At 43.4% G+C, this 15,851-nt stretch overlaps 2 protein-coding genes across 4 annotated transcripts; both read right to left on the reverse strand.

Moving 5' to 3' along the window:
* Positions 1-4,360: 4,360 nt before the first annotated feature.
* tn13b (Tumor necrosis factor ligand superfamily member 13B) lies at positions 4,361-9,799 on the reverse strand. 3 transcript variants are annotated; one of them, XR_001323232.2, is made up of 8 exons: positions 9,538-9,799; positions 9,025-9,305; positions 6,434-6,557; positions 5,801-5,857; positions 5,526-5,650; positions 5,298-5,448; positions 5,021-5,204; positions 4,361-4,895 (listed from the first exon to the last, which is right to left on the reverse strand). XR_001323232.2 is itself a non-coding variant. In XM_014164723.2 (7 exons), exons 2-7 carry the CDS (start codon positions 9,250-9,252, stop codon positions 5,092-5,094), a joined length of 798 nt encoding a protein of 265 aa, XP_014020198.1. In that variant the 5' UTR covers positions 9,253-9,302; positions 9,538-9,785; the 3' UTR covers positions 4,361-5,091. The 3 variants fall into 3 exon arrangements, 2 of the variants coding, with proteins under 2 accessions (XP_014020198.1, NP_001135232.1); XM_014164723.2 differs by having other exon boundaries at positions 4,361-5,204; positions 9,025-9,302; positions 9,538-9,785; NM_001141760.1 differs by having other exon boundaries at positions 4,361-5,204; positions 9,538-9,568.
* Positions 9,800-10,055: 256 nt separating this feature from the next.
* LOC106582128 (protein ABHD13) lies at positions 10,056-15,625 on the reverse strand. The gene is made up of 2 exons (XM_014164885.2): positions 15,414-15,625; positions 10,056-14,322 (listed from the first exon to the last, which is right to left on the reverse strand). Exon 2 carries the CDS (start codon positions 14,279-14,281, stop codon positions 13,220-13,222), a length of 1,062 nt encoding a protein of 353 aa, XP_014020360.1. The 5' UTR covers positions 14,282-14,322; positions 15,414-15,625; the 3' UTR covers positions 10,056-13,219.
* Between the last annotated feature and the right edge of the window lie 226 nt (positions 15,626-15,851).

Here is a 15,851-nt window from a genome sequence, read left to right on the forward strand (position 1 = left end):
CCTCCTTATCCAATTCCCAGGTGCATATTGAAAATATTGAAAGAACTGCCCACATTTACTTTTCTTCAGCCAACAAGATGAGTAGGCCTTAACAAACAGCAAAAACAATAGCCTATGTCAATCTACTATCCCCGATAGTAAAAAAGTTTACCTATTCTATTCTGTGCAAGAAATAAATATTCCAAACATAGTCTGGGACAGTGGTGGGATGCAATAGATCCCACATTAATACAACCACTAGCATCAAAAAAACGTTTTTATGCGATGTGGCTGACACAACAGATCAGAACATTTAGCTTAAAATTTTGATAAACTATTAGGCTATTTCTTCACATTATAAGCAGGTTAGGAGCGCGAATGTTCCATTAGTGGGAAAACGGCATTATAAAAAGTGACCGTAAATGCAATTATGCATGTAATGTTTTTATTATAAAGGTGCATTTTTATGGTGAAAATCATCTTCCCCAAACTTGAAACTCACACGCTGCTTATGTATGCCAGTTAGGCTGAAAATCCCTTGTAAAGCAGATTAATGTGCTTCATTTTAAGAAGTTATTTGGTCACTTTAGTTGTGATACAACAACCGCCTAGTGGTTAGAGCGTTGGACTAGTAACCGAAAGGTTGCAAGTTCAAATCCCGAGCTGACAAGGTACAAATCTGTTGTTCTGCCCCTGAACAAGGCAGTTAACCCATTGTTCCTAGGCCATCATTGAAAACAAGAATATGTTCTTAACTCACTTGCTTAGTTAAATAAAATGTAAAAAAATATAAACATACAGGCCTATAAGTGATAATATATCATTCACAAGTGATAGATTAATATTGTCACCCATCACACTATTCTTGATTTAATCTTGTCTTTAAATATACTAAATAATATATGCATGACATTTATTTATTTAGAATGGACCATTATCATGCACCTGTCTGGAAACAGGGGCAGCGGGAAAAAATACATGTCATCTATGCACTTAAATAGCGAATGGAGGACACTTTTCCCGTGGTTCATTTTCATGCCAGCCAGGTAGGCTATACTCCTGTTGTAAAGATAAAGAATGTGCTAAAATAAAAAACAGAAATAGCTTATTTACATCAGTGTTCATACCGTTTGCTCTGAGACTAGAAATTGAGCTCAGGTGCATCCTGTCTTCATTGATCATCCTGAGACGTTTCTACAACTTGATTGGAGTTCAACTGTGGTAAATTCAATTGATTGGACATGATTTGGAAAGGCACACACCTGTCTATATAAGATCCCACAGTTAAAGTGCATGTCAGAGCAAAAACCAAGCCATGAGGTCGAAGGAATTGTCCGTAGAGAGCCGAGACAGGATTGTGTCAAGGCAGCATTGAAGGTCCCCAAGAACACAGTGGCCTACATCATTCTTAAATGGAACAAGTTTGGAACCCCCAAAACGTTTCCTAAAGCTGGATGCCTGGCCAAACTGAGCAATCGGGTGAGAAGAGCCGTCAGGGAGGTGACCAAGAACCTGATGGTCACTAAGAGAGCTCCAGAGTTCCTCTGTGGAGATGGGAGAAACTTCCAGAAGGACAACCATCTCTGCAGCATTCCACCAATCAGGCCTTTATGGTAGAGTGGGCAGACGGAAGCCACTCCTCAGTAAAAGGCACATGACAGCCCGCTTGGAGTTTGCCAAAAGGCCCCTAAAGGACTCTCAGACCATGAGAAGCAACATTCTCTGGTCTGATGAAATCAAGATTGAAGTCTCTGGCCAGAATGCCAAGCGTCACGTCTGGAAGAAACTTTTCTAAACCTGTTTTTGCTTCGTCATTATGTGGTATTGTGTGTAGATTGATGAGGGGGAAAAACTATTTTAATCAATTTTAGAATAAGGCTGTAACATAACAAAATGTGGAAAAAGTCAAGGGGTCTGAATACTTTCCAAATGCACTGTATTGCACAAGTGAACAGCAAACCTGGTTTCAAAACAAATAAAGCAACACCTCACTGCACAACACCTCTCACCCATGTGACCTACTTGTGTGAATGTACTGCGTGTGTAACTAATAGATGCGCGCACACACACTACATGTTTTTAAATGTATGGAAATTGTAAAGCCTTTTGTCTGTAATGTCTTTTTGTTATGTGTCGGATCCCAGTAAGACTAGTTGTCGCCATTGGCGTCGGCTAATGGGGATCCAAAAAAATCCAAATGAAATCTCTCAAGGTCTTTTCAGAGGCTTTTCGGACACATACTGTAACCTACAGACATTAATTAATGAGTCACTCACTGTCACAATCCTCTGTTAGGAATTGCGTTATCTGAACAAACAACTTTATCATACACTAGCTGTATACATGGTAGTTCAGTGGTAGATACAGGATGTCCTATCCAAATGAATGTATGAATTATGGGGGGTGAAAGACTCCCTGTCTTATTTGGAAAGGGTAGCCTCATGTCTGTTTGGGCTGTTTAGCTAGACCCACATTATTTATTTGCAAACAGGTGCTGTGAATTAAACAAATAGGCATACCACTGTATCCTCTGAACATAACATTCCACCAACAGGTCCAGTCTTTCCTGTGCATCTTGTGTATCTTATTCTCCCACTCTCAGGATGTCCTGACAACATTCTCGCTCAGAATAAGACTACAACTAACTCCCCCTGTTTTCAACAGAACCTGTGGTGCTTTGGGATTTCACAGCAGCCATGTCCCTTCCTGTACAGCTACAGTCATTCAGTTTCTATTGAGAGTCAAAACTATTTTTACACCTGTACAAAAATTCAGACTTCATCAGAATTAAGGCCAGTCCAATTCAACATAAAACAGTATGGATATTCCTATAGATAATGTGATGTTTGTGAATCAAATCTCCCCAAAGACCGCAGAACTAGGCCACATGGAAACGCCTAGGAGCATTGTGTTGTGTAATCCACTAGGGGGCACAACAACACAGTGAGCAAGCGTCTCCTTCCCTCCTGGTTCTAGGATGTTGTTATTCCTTATCGTTGTGTGTATGTCAGATTATGTAAAACACCAAATTAGATTCCTCATCTCTTATACCCTCCAGCATAATTATATATATTTTTTTTACATTATTATAGACACACTGCTGCTACATCTAGAGGGTATAACCTTGCCCCCATCTTTTTCTACATTGATCTGATAGCTATTTTAAATGGTAATCTCTCCATCTGTGTCTTGCCATTGCAGTTGAGGAAATTGCTAGCTAGATTGAAGGTTATTGGAGTGTGGTAGCCTACCTCTACATTCATAGTTAAAGTGCTTTAGTTTCTCCTTGCACATCATAATACAGCCATAGCGGGCTAACATAACTGGCAGCACCATGTGCAGGCATACGTCCTTTCATGTCAATTTGTTTCACTCTAACTACACACGGTGGATACAGCACTACTTTTGGGAGTGTTCTATTATATACAGACCTGCATCCTGCCTACACGTGTCAAAGAAGTGCCCTATAAGCTAATTACAAAGCTCACGGCCCTGGGTCTGAACTCCTCCCTATGCAACTGGGTCCTGGACTTCCTGACGGGCCGCCCCCAGGGGGGGAAGGTAAACAACATCACCTCCTCGACACTAATCCTCAACACGGGGGCCCCACAACGGTGCTTCCTCAGTCCCCTCCTTTATTCCCACAACTGCGTGGCCTCACATAGTTCCAAATCCATCATCAAGTTCGCTGACAACACTACAGTAGTAGGCCTGATTACCAACAACAACGAGACAGCCTACAGAGAGGCGGTGGTGTCGAGAGCATACTGTCGGGCTGCATCACAGCCTGGTACAGCAACTCCCTCAACAATCTTTACTCTGCCTCCACACCAATGGAAATGTATTTAATCATCACTGCCTCAATTAATATGCATATACATATTTTTTTATTTATTTAACTAGGCAAGTCAGAACAAATTCTTATTTACATGAACGGCTTACTCCGGCCAAACCCAGACGATGCTGGGCCAATTGTGCGCCGCCCTATGGGACTCCCAATCACAGCCGGATGTGATACAGCCTGGATTCGAACCAGGGACTGTAGTGACGCCTCTTGCACTGAGATGCAGTGCCTTGTTCGCTGAGCCTCTCGGGAGCGCTATAATATAGTGCTGTTTCTATAGTTTTTTTATTACAATTTTAGTTATTTTATTTCACTTAGTCCTGCATGTTGGAGCTACAAGCCTAAGACAATCACAACTGCAACCCTGTACATGTGACTATTAAACACTGAATCTGAGCGAGAAGCACCATAGAAGCACCAGTACTGTACTGTGCTACACTGCTGTTTCCTGTGGGAACGTTTCCCTCTGGTGGTCACACGGGGTACAACTAACCCCATCTCAGGATGGGATAATATCACTATCATTACCACCAGCCATAGTGATTAACTGCATTTATTGTAATACATGGTCAGGTGCTGCTTGGGAAACCAATTAATTGAGTGCTGCTGCTCCCTTCTGGTAGAATGATGACAACTCACTCTGCACCATTCAATAACATTGTTATAGACAGGATACAACACAATGAAATACAACAGGGCCTATTTTACTAGTATGCAGGTGGTCAAAATGATCATCAAGGCATCAAAGTGTAGTCATGGCTGGGGCTGTGTAGTCATGGCTGGGGCTGTGTAGTCATGGCTGGGGCTGTGTAGTCATGGCTGGGGCTGTGTAGTCATGGCTGGGACTGTGTCTTGACTGTATGTATTGTATATGATCATAACATTTAAGAAGTTTATGAGTGAATGGTGAGACACCTGACAGTATAAGCATCAAACATTTCAGATCACACACACAGTGACAGAGGCTGACACTGACGTCATCATCATCATCATCATCATCACTGGCATCATCAGCCAGGCTCTCCAGTAATAGGCCATGATTCTGAGTCTGTCCGTCCATCCCTCAGTCTCACTGTAAAGCAGATGGCATCATAGTAGAATAGATAATGTAGCTATCAGACCCACAAGCCATAGTTCATTTAAAATAATTATCTTGTACACCACCACCAGTATATCCAAGATCAAAACTTCTAGTACCAGCAGTGTCCATTTCCACATGATGGCAATTGTATCTCCTAGTGCCCCCAGTCCAACTCCCCTGGTCAGGGTCAGGCCAGTCTGACAGCACCCAGGAAAGTGGAGTCTCCATCCAGAGAAACTTTGGCTGTAGAGCGAGGGATCAACAGCTCCACACTGTCCCCGACCTCCAGCTTCACTATACCTACAGAGAACACAGTTAACACACTCAGAAACAGCACACCATCACACGCATGCACACACACAAATGTGCACGCACCCACAAAGACAGACTCACCCCCTGTGTAACAGGTGTTGTATGGGTAGACAGGGTTCATGTTCTGGATACAGCGGAACAATGTGACATGCTGAGCTTCATCTCCCACCACGTTCCTCTTCTTCCTGATCACCACATGACCCATGGCAAAGGTCGTATCCATGTAGTACACCTGCATGGGGGGGGGGGGGGGGCTTGTGAGCTGTCTGTGATACACCTATTTTCCACGTGAAGGAGACTAGCTCTCACCTGACTGTAGACAAAGTAGTATCCCTCCTCTCTGACCACGATGCTGTCGCTCTCTGCCTCCAGGGCGGAGCCTCTTCTAAGTCCCGCCTGCCAGGGGATCCCTGTGTAAGGCTCCAACGCAAACTCTGCACAACACCAGAACACACACACCATGCATCAGTCAATCTTAACATGATGAACTACCTAGCCTCAGACTGTATGTCCTTCAATCAACTTAAGTATTTCTGGTAAAAAACATAAAAAAATGTGTCTGACTGCATTTCCAGGTTCAGTACCTTTCTGGAATGTTTTCCTGTTGCTATCTGCCAGCATCTGTAGACAAGGCTGAGACACTAGCGGGAAGGGAGGACAGAGGGACAGTTTTGCATTGATTCAATAACCTCACCATGTACAAGATTAGTTATTTCTAGTCAGAGAGAGAGAGTAGAGAAGAGAGGAGAGGAGAGAAGAGAGGAGAGAGGAGAGAGGAGAGTGAGCGAGAGAGTGAGCGAGAGAGTGCGCAAGATTAGAAACATGAAACTTTGCAGCTTGCCAGAAATAACTCAGTTCAGTGTTCAAATGTTCAAAGCAACAGACTCGTTTCACAGAATATGAGCTAAAAATAGCACAGCATTGACACTGACAAAGTGTTATATGAGAGAAAAGTAATATCCACAACTCTAGTATGGTCCCATGGTGATCTAATCAAACGCACAATAAGACAACGTTTTGATACGAGGTGGATCTTCGTCAGGTTAAATCACCATGGGATCATACCAGAGTTGCTTACATTACTTTTTTCTTTGAGACGTTCTTCTGTCCTGCACCAGATAAGTTTCATGTGCATATTTTTCTAACGTGCTATATGACCCACTTCAACATGTCAAACAGACACAAACAGTCCCAGTGAATAGTATTGGAAGTCTTGCCTGAGTTCTCAGTTCCTGTGCCCACACTCCTCTTCCTGACGAAAGACAGCCCAGGCTGGGGGTCAGGGGGGTGTGGAGGGTCTGGGCTGCTCCTTCTGGCTCTGCTGCTCATCTGCTGCAGTGTCTTGGTAATGCATCAGAAACTGAAGGTTACTTTCGTAACCCAGGTTCTCTGATAATGAGTGATATGTCTTACAATGAGGGAGTTCGATTAAATGCAACAAGCTATCGGCCTGTGACAAAAACAAGCAAAAGCAGTGAGGGAGGAACGCCCTTCTCAAATCGCAACAAGCTTTCACAGTTTGTCAGAAGACATTTATCCATGTTTCTGAAAAGTCAAATTTCGAAGTTTTTCCAAAGTCAAATTTCTAAATGTTTGGATACTTCTCTGTATCGTTCCAAGGTTAAGTTTAGGCATTAACTCAGAATTCTTACGGTTAGGCATGAACTCTGATTGGTAAGGGTAATGGTTAAGGTTTGGGATAAGCTTAAAACAAAATTATCAAAAACAACTCTCTAGCACTGGATTCAAACATGGAACCTTTGGAACCAAAGGTAGATGTTTGCAATCATCCACAACACCCAGGCCAGGGCAATTCCAGTCCTCGGGGGCCCGATTGGTGTCACACTTTCCCCCCACCCCCAGCAAACACACCTGATTTAAGCTAATTGCATTTTTTAACTGAAGATCAGTGCAGTTAACTCTAATGAACTCATCCTCTGCAACAGAGGTAACTCTGGGTGTTCGTTCCCTGTGGCGGTCCTCATGAGAGCCAGTTTCATCATAGCACTTGATGGTTTTTGCGACTGAACTTGAAGAAACTTTCAAAGTTCTTGAAATTTTCCGCATCGAATGACCTTCATGTCTTGACGTAATGATGGACTGTCGTTTCTCTTTGCTTATTTGAGCTGTTCTTGCCATAATATGGATTTGGTCTTTTACCAAAAAGGCTATCTTCTGCATACCACCCCTACCTTGTCACAACACAACTGATTGGCTGAAAAGCATTACGAAGCAAATAAATTCCACAAATTAACTTTTAACAAGGCACACCTGTTAATTTAAATGCATTCCAGGTTACTACCTCATGTAGCTGGTTGAGATAATGCTAAGAGTCGTACAAAGTGTCATCAAGGCAAAGGGTGGCTAATTTGAAGAATCTCAAATATAAAATATATTTGAATTTGTTTAACACTTTTTTGGGTGAATTTTGGCCCATTCCTCCTTACAGAGCTGGTGTAACCGAGTCAAGTTTGTAGGCCTCCTTGCTCGCACACGCTTTTTCAGTTCTGCCCACAAATTTTCTATGGGATTGAGGTCAGGGCTTAGTGATGGCCACTCCAATACCTTTACTTTGTTGTCCTTTAGCCATTTTGCCACAACTTTGGAAGTATGCTTGGGGTCATTGTCCATTTGGAAGACCCATTTGCGACCAAGCTTTAACTTCCTGACTGATGTCTTGAGATGTTGCTTCAATATATCCTCATAATTTTCCTACCTCGTGATGCCATCTATTTTGTGAAGTGCACCAGTCCCTCCTGCAGCAAAGCACCCCAACAACATGACACTGCCACCCCATGCTTCACGGTTGGGATGGTGTTCTTCGGCTTGCAAGCGTCCCCCTTTTTCCTCCAAACATAACGATGGTCATTATGGCCAAACAGTTCTATTTTTGTTTCATCAGACCAGAGGACATTTCTCCAAAAAGTATGATTTTTGTCCTCATGTGCAGTTGCAAACCGTAGTCTGGCTTTTTTTAATGGCGGTTTTGAAGCAGCGGCTTCTTCCTTGCCGAACGGCCTTTCAGGTTATGTCGATATAGAACTCGTTTTACTGTGGATATAGATACTTTTGTACCTGTTTCCTCCAGTATCTTCACAAGGTCCTTTGCTGTTGTTCTGTGATTTGATTTGCACTTTTCACACCAAAGTTCTTTCATCTCTAGGAGACAGAACGTGTCTCCTTCCTGAGCGGTATGATGGCTGCGTGGTCCCATGGTGTTTATACTTGCGTATCATTGTTTGTACAGACAAATGTGGTACCTTCAGGCGTTTGTAAATTGCTCCCAAGGATGAACCAGACTCGTTGAGGTCTACAATTTTTTTTATGAGGTCTTGGCTGATTTCTTTTGATTTTCCCATGATGTCAAGCAAAGAGGCACTGAGTTTGAAGGTAGGCTTTGAAATACATCCACAGGTACACCTCCAATTGACTCAAATTATGTTAATTAGCCTATCAGAAGCTTCTAAAGCCATTACATAATTTTCTGTAATTTTCCAAGCTGTTTAAAGGCACAGTCAACTTAGTGTTTGTAAACTTCTGACCCACTGGAATTGTGATACAGTGAATTATAAGTGAAATAATCTGTCTGTAAACAATTGTTGGAAAAATTACTTGTGTCATGCACAAAGTAGATGTACTAACCGACTTGCCAAAACTATAGTTTGTTAAAAATACATTTGTGGAGTTGTTGAAAAACTAGTTTTAATGACTCCAAACGAAGTATGTAAACTTCCGACTTCAACTGTATATTATGTATGTATATAGGTTACAGACCACAGCATCAGATATGAACATGTAAACATCTTACCTCTCCATGCCTAGCCTCTTGTTGCTCCTCTCTCCTGCGGAAGACCTCTGACCGGAGCTCCTCAACCTCGGCCCTAAGGGCCAGCAGGTGGTACAGAGACAGAGCAGAGAGAGACGAGGTGACCGCTGCCAGAGTCAGCAGCAGTACCAGCCAGGACAGCCTCCGACCCCCAGACTCCTGCCCAGAAGCAGGTCCACCACCCTCGGGATTTGGACCTGCAGACGCCATCACAGGGCCCAGACAGCCTCCTCTGTAGTCAAACAGGCTGCATGACCTGCCTTCTGAATCAAATCACATTTATTTGTCACATGTGCTGAATAGAACAGATGTACCGTGAAATGCTTACTTACAAGCCCTTAACCAACAATGCAGTTGAAGAAATAGACAGAAAAAAATATTTACTAAATAAACTAAACTAAAAAAACGTTGAAAAAAGTAACAAGAACACTCCTCTTGGGTTAGTAATGCTGGATCTTTAGCCTTTAGTTAATGTTACTCTCTCTCCGGTCTTACCTTCTCTCCTGTCTCAGTGTCTGCACCCTGCACTGTAATGTTGTATAAGGAAGGGTAGATCAGCAGCTTCCCTCCTCTGTTCCGCTTGATTAACCACACTCAGAACTTCCTGCTCTGATGACGGCCCAGCCAAACCACTCTCCCTCTCTTTTTACCCGTCTACGCGCTGTCCATCCTCCTCACTCTAAACGACAAACTCTGCTTGCTCCATCCACATTAGTTTGAAAGGGCACAGCAGGGGAGAGACATCTGATCCAGATTAAAGTCACAGCTGATATGCCAAGCTTTAAAATGTGTCAAATCACACAATGTGGAGTGGAAGAGGAAAGGGTACAAATATGATGACTCTTAGACGGCTAAGTAAAAAAGGAAGTGCAGAAATCACCCTTGCCTCTTAAAAACCTGCATAGCAAAACTAAACTGCATTACCAAAAAGTATTTGCAGCCAACTTCTTTCAGGGAATATGGAACCATACATTTTACAGACAAAATCATTTGTCTAAACATTACACAGACAGTTTAGCAGAATCTTGGGTTTATTCAGTTATTGCATGTTACTGTACAGAGAATAGAAAGTGAGATTGTGTACTTAGAAAAGAAGAATGAATATAAAAAAAAACATAATCACTAGAGTAGGGAAATGAGTGCAATGGTTATTTTCCTAAACAGAATGGATGAACAGTACAAATTCAGTTATTGAAAAGGTACAGAGCGCTCAACTACAATACCCATAAGCCTCCGGTTCAGAGAAGAGTGAACATTCATCATCACCATCATCATCATGCATTTAGTGCTTCAACATATCAGTATGTTAACATATGAACACTTCAGTTCATCAATAATACCCATGCATCCTTCTCTCCTGCATATTGTCAGCTCCCACACCATTCTGAGAAGCATTAATAATCAAATAACTGTACAAAGGCTATTTTACACAATGCCAGTGCAAACATGTAGAATAGCAATTGCTTTGAGACAAAACATTCAGTTAAATTTTAAATGATTTCACATTGGGACCTCGTCGGTGGTTGGTAATTGGGCAGGGCCAAAGATTCTATCAGCAAAGTATTTGGAAAAAAAGTCCCGCGCCTATCAACTCGATCAACAACTTTGGTGGGAGTCTGAGCCAATTCCAGCCAATTCAGAAATTGCATTGCACTCTTCGAATGTCTAACCATGTCCAAGTTATCTTACAGTAATTTAAATGAAATGAGTATTGACTCCCACTGTTTATGGCACATTGCCAGGTCATTGTCTACAGGTAGTGGTGTGTGTAACTGACAGGGTCTGATTGTGACAGCACAGCACACACTCCACTCACACACACTTTGATATGGCAGCAAGCCAGTCAGTTCCTGCCATTGAAATATTTTGGCAGTCTACTCTCAGAGAGGGTAGACTGGTACTATGAGGTCTATAAACACGAATGCATCAACACAGACTCAGTAAAAGTGTATGTCCATCATACACACACAACAAGCCAACCACTGCAGACAAAGCATGCACCCCTTGTTGGGTTACAAAATGTCCCACATAACGCTGTATAATGCTGGGGATCTCACTGTACAGAGCTTCTCTTCATGTAAAGCACACTGGTCAACTCACATCCACACTGACTGCACATTCAGTAGGTAATTGCCAATATATTGTAAAATAAGTGCGCTATATAAAAGTTAAAACAGTTAAAAACAGAAACGTCACCAACACTGAGACTTTCATCTCACGGTGATGGAAAGAGTTGTCTGAAGTTAGACTCTAGAGCCAACACGTCTGCTGATGCTGAGTGTGTCTCTGTCTGGTGTGTCAGAATGGCTTTGATACTGTAGAACTGCACTGCAGCATGCTGCACTGAGGCTGAGAACAGGGCCATATTCATTAGGGCACACCGTAGCAAAATATTTTACAATGGACAACTAAACATTAGCATTTCTTTTTGGACATGTTTCATTACCTTTCCTTTTGTTTGGTGCCTAATGAACAGTACCCAGCACAGTAAGAGTTTATTTTTGTCGAGCTCAAAAGCACACCTGATTCAACTTGTCAACTAATCATCAAGCCCTCAATGAGCAGTGTTTTCCAAGGCGACAACAAAAATGTGTACTGTTGGGGGTACTCAAGGACCAGGGTTGGGAAACACCGGTCTAGCTCACCTTCAGTCCCTGGGAGACATGCCAGAAAGGTTAATTAGCTTGTGGAAAGCACTCCAATAGGATAAAGCCATTTCTCCACAAGAGCCATGGGGTGAGATGAGACAATGGCCTACTTGACAGAACAATTATGTTGAGAAGAATAGATTAACAAAAATAATAATACAACTTAGTCCCACTCAAGTCTCAAGGCAATAACACAGGGATCAGAATAGAATCATTACATACCCAACACACACTCCATCTAACCAAAGCCTGTGTGTACCTGGCTCACAGGAAGTATAAAATACAGCCAGGTGTTTTTTCAGGCATTTGGGAGAGTGTACTTTGATTTTTAATAGTGTGCGGAACATTGCAGATAGATGTGTATTGTACAGACAGACACGGCTCACGTCAGAACCTGAAGTTTACATCCAACTGAAAGCCCTAGTGTTGCCGACCAAGATAAACGGTCATGGGTAAACTATGCAGAGTTGACAAACAGTTCCGGCCACATCCGAGTTTATATTTATTGTCAGAGAACATAAGAACGGGACCTTTGCGAAAAAGGAATATAATCTAGGGATTTATAACAATAAAACAGTTTGGGAGTGAAACTTGCAGTTTGTGCATGCAGCTTTTCAATGTGCCACACAGACTACAGAGAACCAATATGATACAGCCCATATGGTAATCTACTGGCTGATATGAACATGATTTTATATTACGAAGCCTTTAAGAGCCTCACACATTTAACTTCAAACAGCGTGTCCTGAAATAGCATAGATTATATCATTTAAAAAAAATGCCAAGATCTTGGGTCTTACGTCCTTACAACAGGCAAAACTTTTATTGAATTAGTGAAAAGCTATCATATTTGTCAAACATTTCTTATTGAGTTACTGAAATACTATTACGCTTATCAAACATTTGTATTGATTTACTGAAATTGTGTTATGTTCTTTGTAAAAACTGTGGTTGTGTTGTGTCTGACAGTATGAACATGGTTGTGTGTATAAGCCATTCAAAGAAGGCCATAACAAGTACATATTCACCCATGCATTCATAGTTAAAACACAAAAGCATATCCATGTTAATCATCCCCCCACATCCAACACTGTCCCCCTCCAAAAATACTCCCCAATTGTTTGATCTGGTACAATTACACCAACGGAAACAGATAATAGAAAAACCAAACCCCCAAAAAACATAGAAATGTACATTCTGTCCAACCTGACCCTAGTAGTTGAGCCCAGTTTAGTTACTCCTGTTCATTCAAATGGAGGAGTCAATACCCACTCTCCTGTATCCTACTAATCACACCAACTCCATGACCTGGTCCAGGAACAACCCATAACCCACCATAGGTACTTAAAGTAGATCATAAGGAACTGGACAGGTATAAGCAATATGGTAGTGGTTGGCTGCATTTTGCCCTAGCTTTTCCATTTTGCTTATTACACTTATTCAATCGTTTTCGATCTACACAACTGCCTAGGGAGTATGGAATGCAGGATTCTCTCTAGACCAGACAGTCTTCCTCCCTCCCCACTAGACTAGATGATGGTAACGCTGGCAGTGGACTGGACGCTCTCCTCATGGGCGTGGCTCTTCATCAGGTCCTTGACAAACTGCTCGAGGGCGGCGAAGTAGCCCTGGCACTGCCACGTGTCGTTGTGCGTGCCCTCTGGGAAGATGGCCAGCCGTTTAGTCCGCGCCGGCGACAGCTCGTACAGCTGCTTCATCATGACGGGTGGGATGAGCTGGTCTGACAGGCCTGACACGAACAGCGAGGGCATCCGGCACAGCGCCACCTGTCTGTAGGACAAGAACTGGTTCCGGTAGCACAATAGAGGCAGTAGCCTCATGGGCAAGAAGGAGAAGAGTGTGGCGGCCATGTGGGGGATGCTGAGAAAGGTGTTCTCCACCACGATGGCCGCCACGCGGTGAGGGTTGGCTGAGGCCAGGCGTACCGCCACCGCCCCCCCCAGAGAGCGGCCGAACAGCATCACCTTGGTCTTGTCTAGGTCGGGCCGGGTCATCACGTAGTCCAGAGTCGCCTGGGCGTCCAGGTACAGGCCATCCTCACTGGGCTCACCTTCGCTCTTCCCATACCCCCGGTAGTCCACCAGCACCACGTTGGCCTTCAGGTTCACCAGCATCAGGAGCGCGTTGGGCACCCGGTGCCCGATGTTGCCCGCATTGCCGTGGAAATAGAGGATGGTGGGTGGGGCCGTGGAGCAGGGGTTAGATGCATTGCCGGGGGCGACCCCAGGGTTGCCCAGGCTGTCTCCACCGGTGTAGCGGAGCAGGATCAGATTGAGCCGCACGCCGTCCTTGGTGTGGATGTAGACGTTCTCATGAGGGATGCCTGTAGGCATGGGCACGTATAGACGGGAGGAGGAGGGCTGGTCGGGGAAGTAGAGCAGCACATCCTGGAACTTGTAAAGGATGCCAGCCACCGAGGCCAGGATGAGAGCCAGGAGGAAGAAGCCTCCATAGAGGTGGAAGGTGAGGATGAGGGCCAGGAGGGAGATGCGACAGGCACCCCAGGACCAGGAGGCCAAGGCCAGGGCACAGCGCTCCACCGAGCCCCACAGCCTCCACGGCTTCTCCATGGCACAGAGAAGACACACAGGATCACACCACCACACACACTCTGTGCAGAGAGAGAGGAGGAAGTGGATTGGGGGAGAAGAGATTGAAAGTCGTGACACATGCACTACACTAGACGACACCGCTTGAGGTTCTTCACCTTCTCTCACAATTTACAGCTTAGCCAGCCTACCACAGGTGGTAACAAAGTTGTTAAATAAATAATGTAAACCTTAGAGATGAGAGACACCAGTAGAGAAAAACACACAAAAAAATGACACTATCAATCAGCCGATATGCTGCCTGGCCTCAATGTTAAAGTATGCGTGTCTTTGGAATAACTCCAGTCTCAGTGGTGGTTAAACTGGAGAATTAGGCTGACGGCTTTTCACCCTTGGGTCATTAACAATGGACTATATGAGAGCAGAGAGTACTTTCCCTGCATCATTCCAACGTTTGGCCTTAATCTGCCAGGCCATTAAACGGATTAGAACCAAACATGCCTCAGTTACACAAAACCTGGTTGCTACTGCGAATCAGCACCACTGTGAATTGGTTAGCAAATATGACACAGGTCTTTCACCATACAAAATATGGTATGGATGGTTCTAATGCACATCTGAATAAATAATTGTAATAGAACATAGATTTGCTGATAAATTCCCTCCATGTCACATAACAGATGGTGTTTTAGAGCTGAAAACACTCGAGGCATGACATGCCAAACTGCCAAATGGATCAAATAAGGAATGCAGCTTTGTCAACATCATCATTGTCAGACAAGTTGACATGTAGTTGTCAACAACAAAGACTATTTGAACAATTAGTTAACTATTTACTACACTAAGTTAACTTGAAAATGGGTGGCTAGTGGTAGCCAGGCAGTGCATGCAGAAACATTAGCTAACGCGTTAGCTAGCTAACATTAACTATGTAAAAGTCACCAAGTTGACAAGTTTGCAAATGTGTATGCACCGAAATGCTACATTACCTTGGCTAGCAAGCAAGCAAGCATGCAGCTCATATCCTTGTGAACATCAATTTGCAATTCACAGTGGAAAATGCCAGTTAGCTAGCCACATAATTAGCCACCTTGTTGTTGGCTAACAAGCTAGCAACAATTTGGCACGTATAGCTAGCGAGCTACACACTTACCTCTCTCTCATAATTTTTCGATTCAACTGCATGCAGCGAGGTAAACAAATTGCACAGTAAACGCAGTGAATATCATTCGGTCCAGAAGCTCACACAAAATGTATATTCAGATATGAGCAGCTATAAATAAACAACCCGGCAGACAACCTAATGCAGCTATGTAGCTAGCTACTTCCTGTATAGTGTTTCTTCACTCATGTCACTTTGATACATTCCGTGTAGAACGTGGCAAACAAAGAACAGGGTTCCACATTAACTTAAACGTGTAAAAAACAGATGTAGCTCCACTGGTCTCCACTAGATGGTAATGTGTGAATATGGCTTTTGCTGGCCAAGGCCCCCCTGAGTGATGCAAAACTGTAATCCTTGGTCATCAATGGACCACAGTAATCCATGGTCCATTGTAACAGGCATAAGAAGAACAAATGAGCAGACATG

This window comes from Salmo salar, chromosome ssa21, assembly GCF_905237065.1.
Source record: "Salmo salar chromosome ssa21, Ssal_v3.1, whole genome shotgun sequence".
In the NCBI taxonomy this organism is placed as follows: Eukaryota; Metazoa; Chordata; class Actinopteri; order Salmoniformes; family Salmonidae; genus Salmo; species Salmo salar.

What these genes read in the sequence shown, in the direction of transcription:
- tn13b (XM_014164723.2), bottom strand. Translation starts at nt 9,252, where the DNA reads ATGGCGTCTGCAGGTCCAAATCCCGAGGGTGGTGGACCTGCTTCTGGG. An exon ending in AAGAGGCTAGGCATGGAGAG is followed by an intron (nt 6,558 to 9,024) that starts GTAAGATGTTTA and finishes TGCATTACCAAG; the next exon opens with ACACTGCAGCAGATGAGCAG. An exon ending in CAGGAAAACATTCCAGAAAG is followed by an intron (nt 5,651 to 5,800) that starts GTACTGAACCTG and finishes GGTGTTGTGCAG; the next exon opens with AGTTTGCGTTGGAGCCTTAC.
- LOC106582128 (XM_014164885.2), bottom strand. Translation starts at nt 14,281, where the DNA reads ATGGAGAAGCCGTGGAGGCTGTGGGGCTCGGTGGAGCGCTGTGCCCTG.